General features: G+C 45.8%; 1 protein-coding gene across 1 annotated transcript in view; it reads right to left on the bottom strand.

The window, feature by feature from the left end:
• LOC137655640 (superkiller complex protein 3) overlaps positions 1 to 16,057 on the bottom strand; it is an 88,012-nt gene that overhangs the window by 35,572 nt on the left and 36,383 nt on the right. The window contains exons 10-11 of the mRNA XM_068389565.1: positions 1,167 to 1,436; positions 49 to 209 (exon numbers count right to left, since the gene is read on the bottom strand). Coding sequence (XP_068245666.1) covers positions 49 to 209; positions 1,167 to 1,436 — 431 coding nt within the window. The remainder of the gene's footprint in view (positions 1 to 48; positions 210 to 1,166; positions 1,437 to 16,057) is intronic.

Here is a 16,057-nt window from a genome sequence, read left to right on the forward strand (position 1 = left end):
CAGTTTACATTGTCAAAAGTCTTGCATTTTATCTTTTTCAATACTTACCCATCATTTGGGTTGATAGTGAGAGAATACTGAAACGCTAATATTGCTTCTGTCAGCTCATGCAGGACGTAATGATGAAGGCCAAGTCGTAGCCAAGCCCACGCACACGATGATCTGCCAGCTTCGTTCGTTATTTTGCGCAACAGAGCAATATTTTCTTCCTGCAGGCACAAGAAAAAAATTTCAAAATACTGGGAAGCCAGTTGTGAAATTTAATATAAATTTCTTTTCTTTAAATGGTCGCCCGAGGAGAAGGATGTAAATCGTCTCAGTGGAGACCTAAAACCAGCAACTTTTTTTTAACTTTTAAACAAATATGGGAAAAGTTATGGAATTTGTGAATAAGAACTCTTATATACTGTAATTCAATAAACTCACTTATCAATGCAAGGCAATTTAAGCTAACATAAATTAAACAAAAGGACTCGGAGATCACCAGGAATAAATAAAAAGGTTAAAAGATCAACCAAACTAATTGAATACATGAAAAGAATACCAGAAGTTACAAGACCAGATAACAGGGGGAAAGTTACTGTTGTATAAATATAACATGCTGTACTAAGGTAAATGGGCTGGAAGTACACCTGTACACCCTAGCAGCTGATAAAAGTGCCTACTCAGTGTACTGGCAGGGAGGTGGGGTGTCCCAGACACCCACCACTAACTACTGAAACCTCGTTATAAATTTTAACAGCAGAGTTCTAGCAACAATGAAAGTATACTCTTATTAATTGAAGAGGGTTTGAACTCCGGAACAGATTATATTTCATAAATAGATTCCGTTGTTCTGAGTCATTCTCAGCGCTTCCATCAATTCTGAGAAAAGATTTTATTTCTCATGGCCATTCATTATTTTATCTTTCCTTATGTCTAATTTAATGGAGACTTTTTCTTTTATGCATTTCACATAGTTTCTATTAACAAAAGCTTGACACAATTCAAGCAACATACAATACAGTATCCAATACATTTTTCATAATCTCCACTCAGTGAAGATACATAAATTAAAGCATACATAAATTTCACTGCAATCAGTCTCCAATGTAAGTCGTTCAAGTACTAAAACTTTAAATCAATCAATCAATCAAGTACTAAAACAGCACCCAAAGTATACTTACGTGTTTTCCCAGTACCCTGTACATGTCGGACAGAGCAGCACCAGTATCATCATCACAGGGGTTTATATTCATAGCTTTTTCATAGCACTTGAGGGCCTTGTCCATGTTATCTTGGTAGCGGAAGAAATGCCCAAGATACAAGAAAGCATGTCCAAGACTTGGATCCAATTTGCCAGCCCTCATGCAGCTTATGTGAGCCTTTGCCAGGTTTCCCGTTTCGTAGTAGATGCGGCCAAGCTCCAGATGTCCTTCTCCCACTGATGGGTTCTCCTATTAATATAGATAAGATATAAGTAATTAATTTCCAAGTACTGTACAGGAATAAAGTATTCTTCATATACAAGACTATATATTGTCTGCGATTTGAAATAATTTTTTTCTGAAAGGCTAGTCTTATCACTTTGAATTTGCTAAATGGCTTGTTCTAATCTGAAAAAAAAAATAAAAATTTCCATATTAGTGTAAAGATACTATTCAGAAAAATTATTTCACAAATTGGTGAAAAGTAGTTTTAAACCAAATTACATAGTTACCCTTTTGTATTCATTATCATAACCATGGTTATTTTTAATATTCTAACTTTATCAATATAAAATTACTTTAGTGATTTAAAAAAAACATACTATTACACATAAAATAAACCAACTGAAGCTATCCTTAAATAAAAAAACAAAATTATGTTTCATTCCTACCTAAATCACTGCTATAATTACAATCTTAATGCACTCATCACTGAAGCTATTCTGATGTAATGAAATAAAATTGTTTCATTTCTACAGTGGTCACTGCTACACTTGCAATCTTACTGCACTACTACAGTTGTTGGCTATAAGTAAATCTTGAAGGTTAACAAAATTAGATACCCCTAAACCTACTTCATGACCTACAGCAGACTTTTCTTTCCCTTCTTTTTTTCATTATGTTTAGGGGAGCCTATGGGTCTACTGCTGAGTCATCAACAGCCATTGCCTGGCCCTCCCTAGTCCTAGCTTGGGTGGGGAAGGGCTTGGGCACTGATCATATCTATACTGTATATGGTCAGTCCCTAGGGCACTGTCCTTCATGGTAGGGCATTGTTACTGCCCCTTGCCTCAGCCAAAAAAATAAAAAGAGAGAGAGAGAGAGAGAGAGAGAGAGAGAGAGAGAGAGAGAGAGAGAGAGAGAGAGAGAGAGAGAGAGAGAGAGAGAGAGAGAGAGAGAGAGAGAGAGAGAGAGAGAGAGAGAGAGAGAGAGAGAGAGAGAGAGAGAGAGAGAGAGAGAGAGGGGGGGGGGGTGCTGTCTAAGATTCTGGAGAGCCAAGTCTCCCTTATACACACTGAGTGACCCAACGGCATGAAAGACATTTCTCGGATATATCCTGTTGTACTGGATTCCGTGTCCTAGCCAAAATGGGAAAGTCCTTGGGTGCAACTAGTTCCCAACCCGCAAAATTTAAAATCAGGCAATCTTCCCTTTACCAAATGTATATAAAAATATGCATAAATTATACTTAAGGTCACAATTGACTGATGGATTACAGTATATATAATTATCATTTATATATACTATTTTTCTCCAATTAAAAGACCAACCCACTTTATTCTAGAGTTTGCTTTAATTTGAAAATATTAATGAAAATATTTTTCAAACTCTTTCATTGGCAAAAGCACATAAGTATTACATATTCCACTACAGTACTTATATTTGCTAAAAATTAGATGTTGTTCATTTGCTTGATGTCAGCTACCCACCAAAATTGTTGGAAGTGCCTTGATAAACAGATATGAATAAATATTGTAGTTTAAAATGTTATTTTTATTAATAAAATAAATTTTTGAATATACTTACCCGGTGATTATATAAGCTGCAACTCTGTTGCTCGACAGAAAACTCTACGTTCAAAATACGCCAGCGATCGCTATGCAGGTAGGGGGTGTACATCAACAGTGCCATCTGTCGAGCAGGTACTCAGTACTCAATGTAAACACAGAACCAATTTTCTCCTCGGTCCACTGGGTCTCTATTGGGGAGGAAGGGAGGGTCCTTTAATATATAATCACCGGGTAAGTATATTCAAAAATGTTATTTTCATTAGTAAAATAAATTTTTGAATATACTTACCCGATGATCATGTAGCTGTCAACTCCGTTGCCCGACAGAAATCTACGGTCGGGATACGCCAGCGATCGCTATACAGGTGGGGGTGTACACAACAGCGCCATCTGTGGTCAGGTACTCAAGTACTTCTTGTCAACAAGACCTCAATTTTCTCCTCGGTCCACTGGTTCTCTATGGGGAGGAAGGGCGGGTCCTTTAAATCATGATCATCGGGTAAGTATATTCAAAAATTTATTTTACTAATGAAAATAACATTTTTCAATATTAATCTTACCCGATGATCATGTAGCTGATTCACACCCAGGGTGGTGGGTGGAGACCAGCATACATGTTAACAAAGAAGCTAAGTATCCCGTATTACATTTTATTAGTTATTCAAAATAACAATATAAAATAAATAAGTACCTGGTAAGGAAGTCGACTTGAACCATTACTCTGCCTTTATTAAGTACGTCTTCCTTACTGAGCGTAGCGGTCCTCTTAGGATGCTGAACAACTCTTAGGTGCTGAAGTATAAAGGGCTGCAACCCATACTAAAGGACCTCATCACAACTTCTAACCTAGGCGCTTCTCAAGAAAGAATTGACCACCCGCCAAATCAACCAGGATGCGGAAGGCTTCTTAGCCGACCGTACAACCCAAAAACAACAATAAAAAGTATTCAAGAGAAAGGTTAAAAAAGGTTATGGGATTATGGGAATGTAGTGGCTGAGCCCTCACCTACTACTGCACTCGCTGCTACGAATGGTCCCAGGGTGTAGCAGTTCTCGTAAAGAGACTGGACATCTTTGAGGTAGAATGATGCGAACACTGACTTGCTTCTCCAATAGGTTGCATCCATAACACTCTGCAGAGAACGGTTCTGTTTGAAGGCCACTGAAGTAGCCACAGCTCTCACTTCATGTGTCCTTACCTTCAGCAAAGCAAGGTCTTCTTCCTTCAGATGAGAATGAGCTTCTCTAATCAGAAGCCTGATGTAGTAAGAAACTGCGTTCTTAGACATTGGTAGCGAAGGCTTCTTAACAGCACACCATAAGGCTTCCGATTGTCCTCGTAAGGGTTTAGACCTCTTTAGATAGTACCTAAGAGCTCTAACTGGGCAAAGTACTCTCTCCAGTTCGTTACCCACCAAGTTGGATAGGCTAGGGATCTCGAACGATTTAGGCCAAGGACGTGAAGGAAGCTCGTTTTTAGCCAAAAAACCGAGCTGCAAGGAACATGTAGCCGTTTCAGATGTGAAACCTATGTTCCTGCTGAAGGCGTGGATCTCACTTACTCTTTTAGCTGTTGCTAGGCACACGAGGAAAAGAGTTTTTAATGTGAGGTCCTTAAAAGAGGCTGATTGGAGCGGTTCAAATCTAGATGACATAAGGAACCTTAGAACTACGTCTAGATTCCAGCCTGGAGTGGACAACCGACGTTCCTTTGAGGTCTCAAAAGACCTAAGGAGGTCCTGTAGATCTTTGTTGGTGGAAAGATCTAAGCCTCTGTGGCGGAAAACCGCTGCCAACATACTTCTGTAACCCTTGATCGTAGGAGCTGATAGGGATCTAACGTTCCTTAGATGTAACAGGAAGTCAGCAATCTGGGTTACAGTGGTACTGGTTGAGGAAACTGCATTGGCCTTGCACCAGCTTCGGAAGACTTCCCATTTAGATTGATAGACTCTGAGAGTGGATGTCCTCCTTGCTCTGGCAATCGCTCTGGCTGCCTCCTTCGAAAAGCCTCTAGCTCTTGAGAGTCTTTCGATAGTCTGAAGGCAGTCAGACGAAGAGCGTGGAGGTTTGGGTGTACCTTCTTTACGTGAGGTTGACGCAGAAGGTCCACTCTTAGAGGGAGAGTCCTGGGAACGTCGACCAGCCATTGCAGTACCTCTGTGAACCATTCTCTCGCGGGCCAGAGGGGAGCAACCAACGTCAGCCGTGTCCCTTTGTGAGAGGCGAACTTCTGAAGTACCCTGTTGACAATCTTGAACGGCGGGAATGCATACAGGTCGAGATGGGACCAATCCAGCAGAAAGGCATCCACGTGAACTGCTGCTGGGTCTGGAATCGGAGAACAATACAATGGGAGCCTCTTGGTCATCGAGGTAGCGAACAGATCTATGGTTGGCTGACCCCACAGGGTCCAAAGTCTGCTGCAAACATTCTTGTGAAGGGTCCACTCTGTGGGGATGACCTGACCCTTCCGGCTGAGGCGATCTGCCATGACATTCATATCGCCCTGAATGAACCTCGTTACCAGCGTGAGCCTTCGATCTTTTGACCAAATGAGGAGGTCCCTTGCGATCTCGAACAACTTCCTCGAATGAGTCCCCCCCTGCTTGGAGATGTAAGCCAAGGCTGTGGTGTTGTCGGAGTTCACCTCCACCACCTTGTTTAGCTGGAGGGACTTGAAGTTTATTAAGGCCAGATGAACCGCCAACAACTCCTTGCAATTGATGTGAAGAGTCCTTTGCTCCTGATTCCATGTTCCCGAGCATTCCTGTCCGTCCAATGTCGCACCCCAGCCCGAGTCTGATGCGTCCGAGAAGAGACGGTGGTCGGGGGTCTGAACAGCTAACGAAAGACCTTCCTTGAGAAGAATGCTGTTCTTCCACCACGTTAGAGTAGACCTCATCTCTTCTGAAACAGGAACTGAGACCGTCTCTAGCGTCATGTCCTTTATCCAGTGAGCAGCAAGATGATACTGAAGGGGGCGGAGGTGGAGTCTCCCTAACTCGATGAACATGGCCAGCGATGAAAGTGTCCCTGTTAGACTCGTCCACTGCCTGACTGAGCATCGGTTTCTTCTCAGCATGCTCAGGATGCACTCTAGGGCTTGGTTGATCCTTGGGGCCGACGGAAAAGCCCGAAAAGCTCGACTCTGAATCTCCATACCCAGGTAAACAATGGTCTGGGATGGGACGAGCTGGGACTTCTCTAAATTGACCAGGAGGCCCAGTTCCTTGGTCAGATCCATAGTCCATCTGAGATTCTCCAGACAACGACGACTTGTGGGAGCTCTTAAAAGCCAGTCGTCTAAATAGAGGGAGGCTCTGATGTCTGCCAAGTGAAGGAATTTCGCAATATTCCTCATCAGTCTCGTAAACACAAGAGGTGCCGTGCTTAGGCCAAAGCACAGGGCTTGGAACTGGTACACAACCTTTCCAAAGACGAATCTTAGGAAAGGTTGGGAGTCTGGATGGATGGGGACGTGAAAGTATGCGTCTTTCAGGTCTAACGAGACCATCCAGTCCTCCTGCCTGACCGCTGCTAGGACCGACTTCGTCGTCTCCATCGTGAACGTCTGCTTGGTGACATAAGCATTGAGAGCACTGACGTCCAGCACCGGTCTCCAACCTCCTGTCTTCTTGGCTACAAGGAAGAGACGGTTGTAAAAGCCCGGGGATTGATGATCCCGGACTATGACCACTGCTTCCTTTTGTGGCAAGAGCGACACCTCTTGTTGCAACGCTAGCCTCTTGTCCTTCTCCTTGTAGTTGGGAGAGAGGTTGATGGGAGATGTAGTTAGAGGGGGATTGAGGCAGAACGGAATTCTGTATCCCTCCCTTAGCCACTTCACAGACTGAGCGTCTGCACCTCTGCTCTCCCAAGCTTGCCAGAAGGTCTTGAGTCTGGCTCCTACTGTTGTCTGGAGAGGAAGGAAGTCAAAACTTGCCTTTTGCGGACTTGGAACCCTTCTTGGACTTGCCTCTGTGACTGTCTGCACGGGTACCTCCTCTGCTGGAGGCTCTGCCACGAAAGGGCGGGATGAACCTAGAAGCAGGTGTATCAGCTGCTAAAGGGCGGAAGGGTCTAGGCACGGAAGGTAAGGGTTTAGCCTTACGTGCAGAAGAAGCCATGAGGTCATGCGTATCCTTCTGGATAAGAGAGGCAGCCATCCCCTTAATCAACTCCTCCGGAAACAGACACTTGGAGAGCGGAGCAAACAGGAACTCTGACTTCTGGCAAGGAGTGATACCAGCAGATAAGAAGGAGCACAGATGTTCTCTCTTCTTGAGGACCCCTGATACATATGAAGCCGCAAGTTCACCAGACCCATCCCGTATTGCCTTGTCCATGCTGGACATGATCAGCATGGCCGAGTCCTTGTCAGAAGGGGAAGTCTTCCTGCTTAAGGCTCCCAAACACCAATCGAGGAAGTTGAATATCTCGAAGGCACGAAAGACTCCCTTCAACAAATGATCAAGATCGGAAAGTGACCAGCAGATCTTCGAACGTCTCATAGCCAACCTGCGGGGAGAGTCAACCAGACTTGAGAAGTCGGCCTGGGCAGAGGCAGGAACCCCCAAGCCAGGTTCCTCTCCCGTGGCATACCAGACGCTCGACTTAGAAGCCAGCTTGGGAGGAGGAAACACAAAAGAGGTCCTTCCCAGTTGCTTCTTGGAATGCAACCAGTCCCCCATAACCCTCAAAGCTCTCCTTGATGATCTGGCGAGAACAAGCTTGGTGAAAGCAGGCGCAGCAGACTGCATGCCCATAGCAAACTCGGAGGGCGGAGATCGAGGGGTTGCAGACACAAAGTGTTCAGGATACAGTTCTCTGAACAAAGCAAGGACCTTGCGAAAGTCTAAGGAGGGTGGCGAAGACTTGGGTCCTTCAACATCAGAGTGAGGATCATCCAGATGAGCAGCTTCATCCTCCGATACATCCTCATCCGAAAGGTGAGTTGTGAGTGGCAAAGGCAGAGTAGCAAGCTGAGCGGCTGAATCCTGCAGAACGGGTGCACGCGTACCTGCGGATCCATCATCATGCCTCTGCTGGACAGACTGTGAGCTGGCAACAACAAAAGCAGAGGGCCGGTGTGTGGGAGGGTCTGCGGTGGGCTGAGGAGCATGCGGTGTGGTAAGCAGAGCATGCTGTAAGGCATGCGGCTCATGCTGCATGGTATGCGGCTCATGCTGCATGGGATGCGGCTCATGCTGCATAGTATGCGGCTCATGCTGCATGGTATGCGGCTCATGCTGCATGGTATGCGGAGCATGCTGTAAGGTCTGCAGAGCATGCTGCATGGGCTGAGGAGAATGCCGCATAGTGCTGGAACCCGGCAACTCCTGATGCGGCAGCTCACGCATGTTAGCAGATGGTGCAGCAAGAACATGCGTCTGGCAGTGAGGACTGCGCATCGGTGGAGGAGCTCTCACAGGTAGGGTGTGGGAGCAGGCAGCCGCAGTATCTGCAGAGCGCACAACCTCTGCGGGTTGTAGAATAACAGGAGGGGTGTTAACCTTCTCTGCATGATACTCCTGCATAAAAGCCGCAAGCTGAGACTGCATAGTCTGCAGCATGGACCACTTAGGGTCTACTGTGGTTGGAGCAACAACAGACAGTGCAGAGGCCTGTTGAGGGACCACTCTACCTCTCTTGGGAGGTGTGCAGTCATCAGAAGACTGCGGCGAGTCCGAACTGACCCAGTGGCTACACCTGGGCCGTTGGACTAGCTCGGAAGGGACCTTACGTTTGAGCGGTCGTGAGACCTGGGTCCACCGTTCCCTCCTGGAAACCTCTTCCACAGACGAGGAATGTAAGGGCTCATTCGTCTGGGAGTGGAAGGGACGATCCTTAGCAGATGCGTCCGCAACCACTGAGGATACATCCGTGCGCCGATCAAGGCCTGCCGAACCCTTTGGTCCTTCGACATTGCTTCTCCCCTGGGCTTGGGAGCTTGCAAGAGGTCCCGGACTGGGAGGACGACTGGCACGCACAGATGTATCCTCATGCGCAACACTGACACTGACACTATGCACAGCACTAGCACTAACACTTCCCACTGCACTCTTCGCTTTCAGCTCTCTGACATCTGCCAAGAGCTGATTGCGGTCACTAACCAACGACTCCACCTTATCACCGAGAGCCTGAATGGCACGCAACATATCAGCCATTGCAGGCTGAGCACTCGTAGCAGGTTCGGGAGTCACCACCACAGGGGAAGGAAAAGGTTGAGGGGCATGGGGAGAGGAAAAATCCACAGAGCGAGAAGAACTCCTCCTATCTCTCTCCTTCTCTAACCTACGTGTATATCTGAGGAATTCATTAAAATCGAATTCCGAAAGCCCAGCACATTCCCCACATCGATCTTCCAATTGACAGGATTTTCCCCTACAATTGGAACATACGGTGTGAGGATCAACAGAGGCCTTCGGAAGACGCCTATTACAAGTCCTAACACTACATTGCCTGTATTTAGGAACTTGGGAATGGTCAGACATCTTGAATTTTAGAAGTAGTCAAGGGGGAATTCCAAAGTAAAGCAAAGATCGTTAACCAATGAATCAAATTAATTCCAAAAGCTTGCTAAGCTAAGGATAAAGCTTCCTGTACAGCGAAGGCTAAATTTCAGAGCAAATACTTCACCAAATCGTGAACAAAAGACTCCAAAATCAACAGCGTATCCATGTAGGTCTTGCCGGCGGCACGACAGAGGAAAAATTGAGGTCTTGTTGACAAGAAGTACTTGAGTACCTGACCACAGATGGCGCTGTTGTGTACACCCCCACCTGTATAGCGATCGCTGGCGTATCCCGACCGTAGATTTCTGTCGGGCAACGGAGTTGACAGCTACATGATCATCGGGTAAGATTAATATTGAAAAATTTATTTTATTAATAAAAATAACATTTTTCAATATTAAACTTAGCCGGTGATTATATAAGCTGATTCACACCCAGGGGGGTGGGTAGAGACCAGCATTACTTGTTTACATTATTATGAGCTAAGTATTTTGTATTTCATTTTAGCAGTTATTCAAAATAACAAACATAAAATAAATAAGTACCTGGTAAGGAAGTCGACTTGAACAATTACTCTGCCTTATAAGTACGTCTTCCTTACGGAGCCTCGCGATCCTCTTAGGATGCTGAGCGACCCCTAGGATCTGAAGTATCAAGGGTTGCAACCCATACAACAGGACCTCATCAAAACCTCTAATCTAGGCGCTTCTCAAGAAATGACTTTGACCACCCGCCAAATCAAGTAGGATGCGAAAGGCTTCTTAGCCTTCCGGACAACCCAAAAAACAATAATAAAACATTTCAAGAGAAAGATTAAAAAGGTTATGGAATTAGGGAATTGTAGTGGTTGAGCCCTCACCCACTACTGCACTCGTTGCTACGAATGCTCCCAGAGTGTAGCAGTTCTCGTAAAGAGACTGGACATTCTTAAGATAAAAAGACGCGAATACTGACTTGCTTTTCCAATAGGTTGCGTCGATTATACTTTGCAGAGATCTATTTTGTTTAAAGGCCACGGAAGTTGCAACAGCTCTAACTTCGTGTGTCCTTACCTTCAGCAAAGCTTGGTCTTCCTCATTCAGATGGGAATGAGCTTCTCGTATTAACAGTCTGATAAAAGAGGATAAAGCATTCTTTGACATAGGCAAAGATGGTTTCTTAACTGAACACCATAAAGCTTCAGACGGGCCTCGTAAAGGTTTAGTTCGTTTTAAATAGAACTTAAGAGCTCTTACAGGACATAAGACTCTTTCTAGTTCATTTCTAACCATACGATAAGTTTGGAATATCGAACGATATTGGCCAAGGCCGAGAAGGCAGCTCGTTTTTGGCTAGAAAACCAAGTTGTAGAACATGTAGCCGTTTCGGATGAGAATCCGATGTTCTTGCTGAAGGCATGAATCTCACTAACTCTTTTAGCTGTGGCTAAGCATACCAGGAAAAGAGTCTTTAAGGTGAGATCTTTCAGGGAGGCTGATTGTAGCGGTTCGAACCTGTCTGACATAAGGAATCTTAGTACCACGTCTAAATTCCAACCAGGTGTAACCAAACGACGCTCCTTCGTGGTCTCAAAAGACTTAAAGAGGTCCTGTAGATCTTTATTGTTGGAAAGATCTAAGCCTCTGTGACGGAAGACTGATGCCAACATGCTTCTGTAACCCTTGATAGTGGGAGCTGAAAGAGATCGTTCTTTCCTCAGATATAAGAGGAAGTCAGCTATTTGAGTTACAGGGGTACTGGTCGAGGATACGGATACTGACTTGCACCAGTTCGGAAGATTTCCCACTTCGATTGGTAGACTCTAAGGGTGGATGTTCTCCTTGCTTTAGCAATCGCTCTGGCTGCCTCCTTCGAAAAGCTTCTAGCTCTCGAGAGTCTTTCGATAGTCTGAAGGCATTCAGACGAAGAGCGTGGAGGCCTTGGTGTACCTTCTTTACGCGTGGCTGACGTAGAAGGTCCACCCTTAGGGGAAGTGTTCTGGGAACGTCTACTAGCCATCGAAGTACCTCGGTGAACCATTCTCTCGCGGGCCAGAGGGAAGCAACTAGCGTCAACCTTGTCCCTTCGTGAGAGGCGAACTTCTGCAGTACCTTGTTGACAATCTTGAACGGAGGGAATGCATATAGATCTAGATGTGACCAATCTAGTAGAAAGGCATCTATATGAACTGCTGCTGGGTCCGGGATTGGTGAGCAAAATATTGGGAGCCTCTTGGTCATCGAGGTTGCGAAGAGATCTATGGTTGGCTGGCCCCAGGTGGCCCAAAGTCTCTTGCATACATCCTTGTGGAGGGTCCATTCTGTTGGAATGATTTGTCCCTTCCGACTGAGACAATCTGCCATGACATTCAAGTTGCCTTGGATGAACCTCGTTACTAGTGATATGTCTAGACCTTTTGACCAGGTGAGGAGGTCCCTTGCGATCTCGTACAATGTCAGAGAGTAGGTCCCTCCTTGCTTGGAGATGTACGCCAAAGCCGTGGTGTTGTCCGAGTTCACCTCCACCACTTTGCCTTGAAGGAGAGACCTGAAGCTTTTCCAGGTCAGATGTACTGCCAGTAGCTCCTTGCAGTTGAAATGCATTGTCCTTTGACTCGAGTTCCATAATCCCGAGCATTCCCGACCGTCTAATGTCGCACCCCAGCCTACGTCCGATGCGTCCGAGAAGAGAACGTGGTTGGGAGTCTGAACAGTCAGGGGAAGACCCTCTCTAAGGTTGATATAGTCCTTTCACCAAGTCAGACAAGATTTTATCTTTCCGGAAACCGGGATCGAGACCGCTTCTAGCGTCTTGTCCTTTTTCCAGTGAAAAGCTAGATGGTATAGAAGAGGACGGAGGTGTAGTCTTCCTAGTGACACAAATTGATCCACGGATGACAGTGTCCCTACCAGACTCATCCACAGCCTGACTGGGCAGCGTTCCTTCTTCAGCATCTTCTGGATGGATAGCAGGGCTGGGGGCTGATCGTCTTGTTCAGCAACGTCCTCATCAGAGGGTTCCTCATCCGAAACTGATGAGGAAACGGCAACGGAGTGGGCAACGTCTGACTCGCTGAATCCAGTCGCACTGGTGGATGCGTGACGGAGCCGGACGCAATATCATGGAACTGCTGCACAGTCTGTGAACTGTCAACAACCATGGGTGCGCGAGGAAGTACAGCGTCAACCCGAAACTGTCTAGACTGTCTGGGTTGTGCAGTCAACATCCTACCGGGTTGCTGAGGTTGACGCACTGCGTCACAACAAGTCACCTCTGCTGGTTGTTGAACGTCCTGAACGTCAACAACCACCTCCGAGCGTCGCTTAACGTCAACGTGCGACTGGCAACCCACACTGGGTCGCATCGGTGGAGGAACCACCTCAACTGGCAGACGCGAGTAGGTTACCTCAGCGTCAACAGGGCGCACAACCGACCGGTTGGAAGGTTGTTGGCCAGAAGGAGAAACCACCTCAACTGGCAGACGCGAGTAGGTTACCTCAGCGTCAACAGGGCGCACAACCAACCGGTTGGAAGGTTGTTGGCCAGAAGGAGGAACCACATCAACTGGCAGACGTGAGTAGGTTACCTCAGCGTCAACAGGGCGCACAACCGACCGGTTGGAAGGTTGTTGGCCAGAAGGTTCTTCTCCGCATTTAAGTCCTCTATCAAGGACGCAAGCTTGGACTGCATGTCTTGCAGCAAAGCCCATTTAGGGTCTACGGGAGCAGGTGTGGCAACAGACGGGGTTAGCGACTGAGGCGGAACCATTTACCATCCCTGAAAGCCTTGTTATGTGTGACATAATAGTACAGCAAAACTTCAAAGGCTCGACAAAAGTTGAGAAGTTGACCTGTAAACAACTTGGAGCATCTCCTGGCTAGGCGCCAGGGCGAGTCTACCAGAATTGAGAAGTCTATCTGGGCAGAGGCATGAACTCCCAAGCCGAGAACTTCTCTCGTGTCCTATCAGACTCTCGCTCTATAAGCCAGTTTAAAAGAAGGGAAATCAAAGGCTGTATCCCTAAAACTCCTCCTGGTGCAAAAACCAGTCGCCTAGCCAACGTAACGCTCTCTAGGAGAGCGAGAGAGCACTAGCTTAAAAACAACGGCTTCGAAGTAGCTAGGCCTAGTGTAAGTTCTGACGTTTAGGCGAACGAGGAGCAGCAGTTACAAGATCCGGACGAAGATCCTTAAAAAAATCATCATGATTTAATTAAAGTCCATAGGAGGCTAAGCAGCTTAAGGCTCCTCTCCAAATGACAGAGTCCTCAAGGGAATATCAGTAGGAGGGAGAACAGCAACTTCCTAATCTACAGGAACCTTGTCCGATAAAAGCTAGGTTACCTCAGTGAGTCTCTCACTGGTGCATTAGTAGCAGACCAGAAGGCAACGTCATGTAACTGCTTGACAGTCTGTGAACTGTCAACAACTGAACTGTCAACCACAACAGGTGCGTGAGGACATACAGTGTCCACTCGAGACTGCTTTGACTGTCTAGACTGAGCAGTCAAAACAACTCTAGAATGCAGAGGTTGACGCACCGCGTCAAAACAAAACAACTTAGACTGTTGTTGTACCTCTCGAACGTCAACGGAAGGTTCCGTGCGTTACTGAACGTCAACATGCGGCTGGCAGGGTACACTGGAACGCATGGGTGGCGGGACTCTCTCAGCTGGAGTGCGGCAGAAGGTCGCCTCAGCGTCCACAGGACACACAACCGTGGTTGGTTGTAGGCTAGAGGTTGGTGCAGTGTCAACCTTCTCCGCACGAAAGTCCCGCATCAATGACGTTAACTGAGACTGCATGGTCTGCAGCAAAGACCACTTAGGGTCTACAGGAGCAGGTGCGGCAACAGACGGTGTGACTGCCTGATGCGGTACCGCTTTGCCTCTCTTAGGAGGTGAGCAGTCGTCGGAAGACTGCAGCGAGTCCGAACTGACCCAGTGGCTACAACTGGGCCGTTGGACTTGCGCGGAAGGGACCGACTTGCGCTTAATAAGCCGCGAGACCTTGGTCCCTGGTTTCTTACGAGAAACCTCTTCAGCAGACGAGAAATAAATGGGCTCTCTCGTCTTTGTGTGGGTGGGGCGATCTTGGGTAGATACGCCCGAAACCACGGAGGGAAAAAACGTCTGTTCGTTGATCAAGGCCTCTCAAACCCATAAGTCGTTCGACATTACTTCTCCCCTGGGCTTGGGAGCTTGCAAGAGGTCCCGGACTAGGTGAACGACAGGCACGAACAGACGAACCCTCGGACGCAACACTGTAACACTTTGCGCATATCACTTTATCGATTTTCTGTTTTGCACTTATTTCACTGAAATCGAAACTTTTACTGATTTCTACCTGAAACACGCAATTCTACCCTTCATTAAAAGGTGGTAATTGCGAAATCAGTCGTATAATGCAGCTCATTAATACTAGCAAAAAACAGAAAACATATATAAAGATAAAAAATTCAGTGGCTGGGAAAGAGACTAAACACTAGTTCAAATAAACTACGTCTACAATCTCTCACCGCACATAGCCTGGGGACAAGAATAAAACCCTAGAAACGTTTTACCTTCTTCCCCGTACAGCGACTAGGGACGAGAGTAACACGAGAACAACGTTACCCGCTTGAACGGAACGTTTTCTCTCCTCTCTCTCCCTCCGTCTCTATCTCTCTCTCTCTTTCTCTCTTGATTTCGCACCTAAGAGAAGAGCCCAATTATATATCGTCAAAAAAACATGTTATTTGACTAAAGGAAAAAACTGAAAGGTTTTCCAAATAAAAAGTTCCTTTAATTTAGAATTTAAAACATTTAAGCTAAGAAAGAATGAACAAAACGTCAGAATCGATTTACTCTTACTGCAAAGTGAAACCGTGATACACTCTCTCTCTATCGTAACGATAGAGCGCATGTTGAACGTCCTGAACGTCAACAACTGCGTAGTCTAAAAAACTAAACGTTAGTTCATCTTTGAAAACAGTACGAAAACTATCAAAGAAATTCTTTCATAAAACATTAAATTTAAAAAGTTTTAAATTCTTTAAAGGCTAAATACGATATAACGGGCTCAACGTTGATTAACTTCGGTTCCAAGTTAGGACCGCCTACTATCAGGAAAGGTCGCATATAAACAAAACATAAAAATTTATTTTTATATGTTTATAATAAATGGAAAGTTAATCGAAGAGGCCTAATAAAGGCGGAGAGATATAAAATATATAGATCTATAACGTGTTAAGCAAAATTACTAAAAACCTAAACACACTTCCGTCTAAGGGAAGGGTCGGCCATTTAAAAGCGAAAGAGAGTCCATACTCTCTTTGTCACCATAATTAAATCTATCCAAAACGAGTTCAAGTTTTGAGATGAAGATAAAACACCTGCATAGCGAAAGCTCAAAACTAGAATAGTGTACTTCACCAAATAGTTGTGAAAACAAATCCAGTTAGTAACAGCGAATTAGTAGGTCTTGCCGGTAGCCCGACAGAGAGAAAATTGGTTCTGTGTTTACATTGAGTACTGAGTACCTGCTCGACAGATGGCGCTGTTGATGTACACCCCCTACCTGCATAGCGATCGCTGGCGTATTTT

Source organism: Palaemon carinicauda, chromosome 16 (genome assembly GCF_036898095.1).
Source record: "Palaemon carinicauda isolate YSFRI2023 chromosome 16, ASM3689809v2, whole genome shotgun sequence".
NCBI classification, from domain to species: Eukaryota; Metazoa; Arthropoda; class Malacostraca; order Decapoda; family Palaemonidae; genus Palaemon; species Palaemon carinicauda.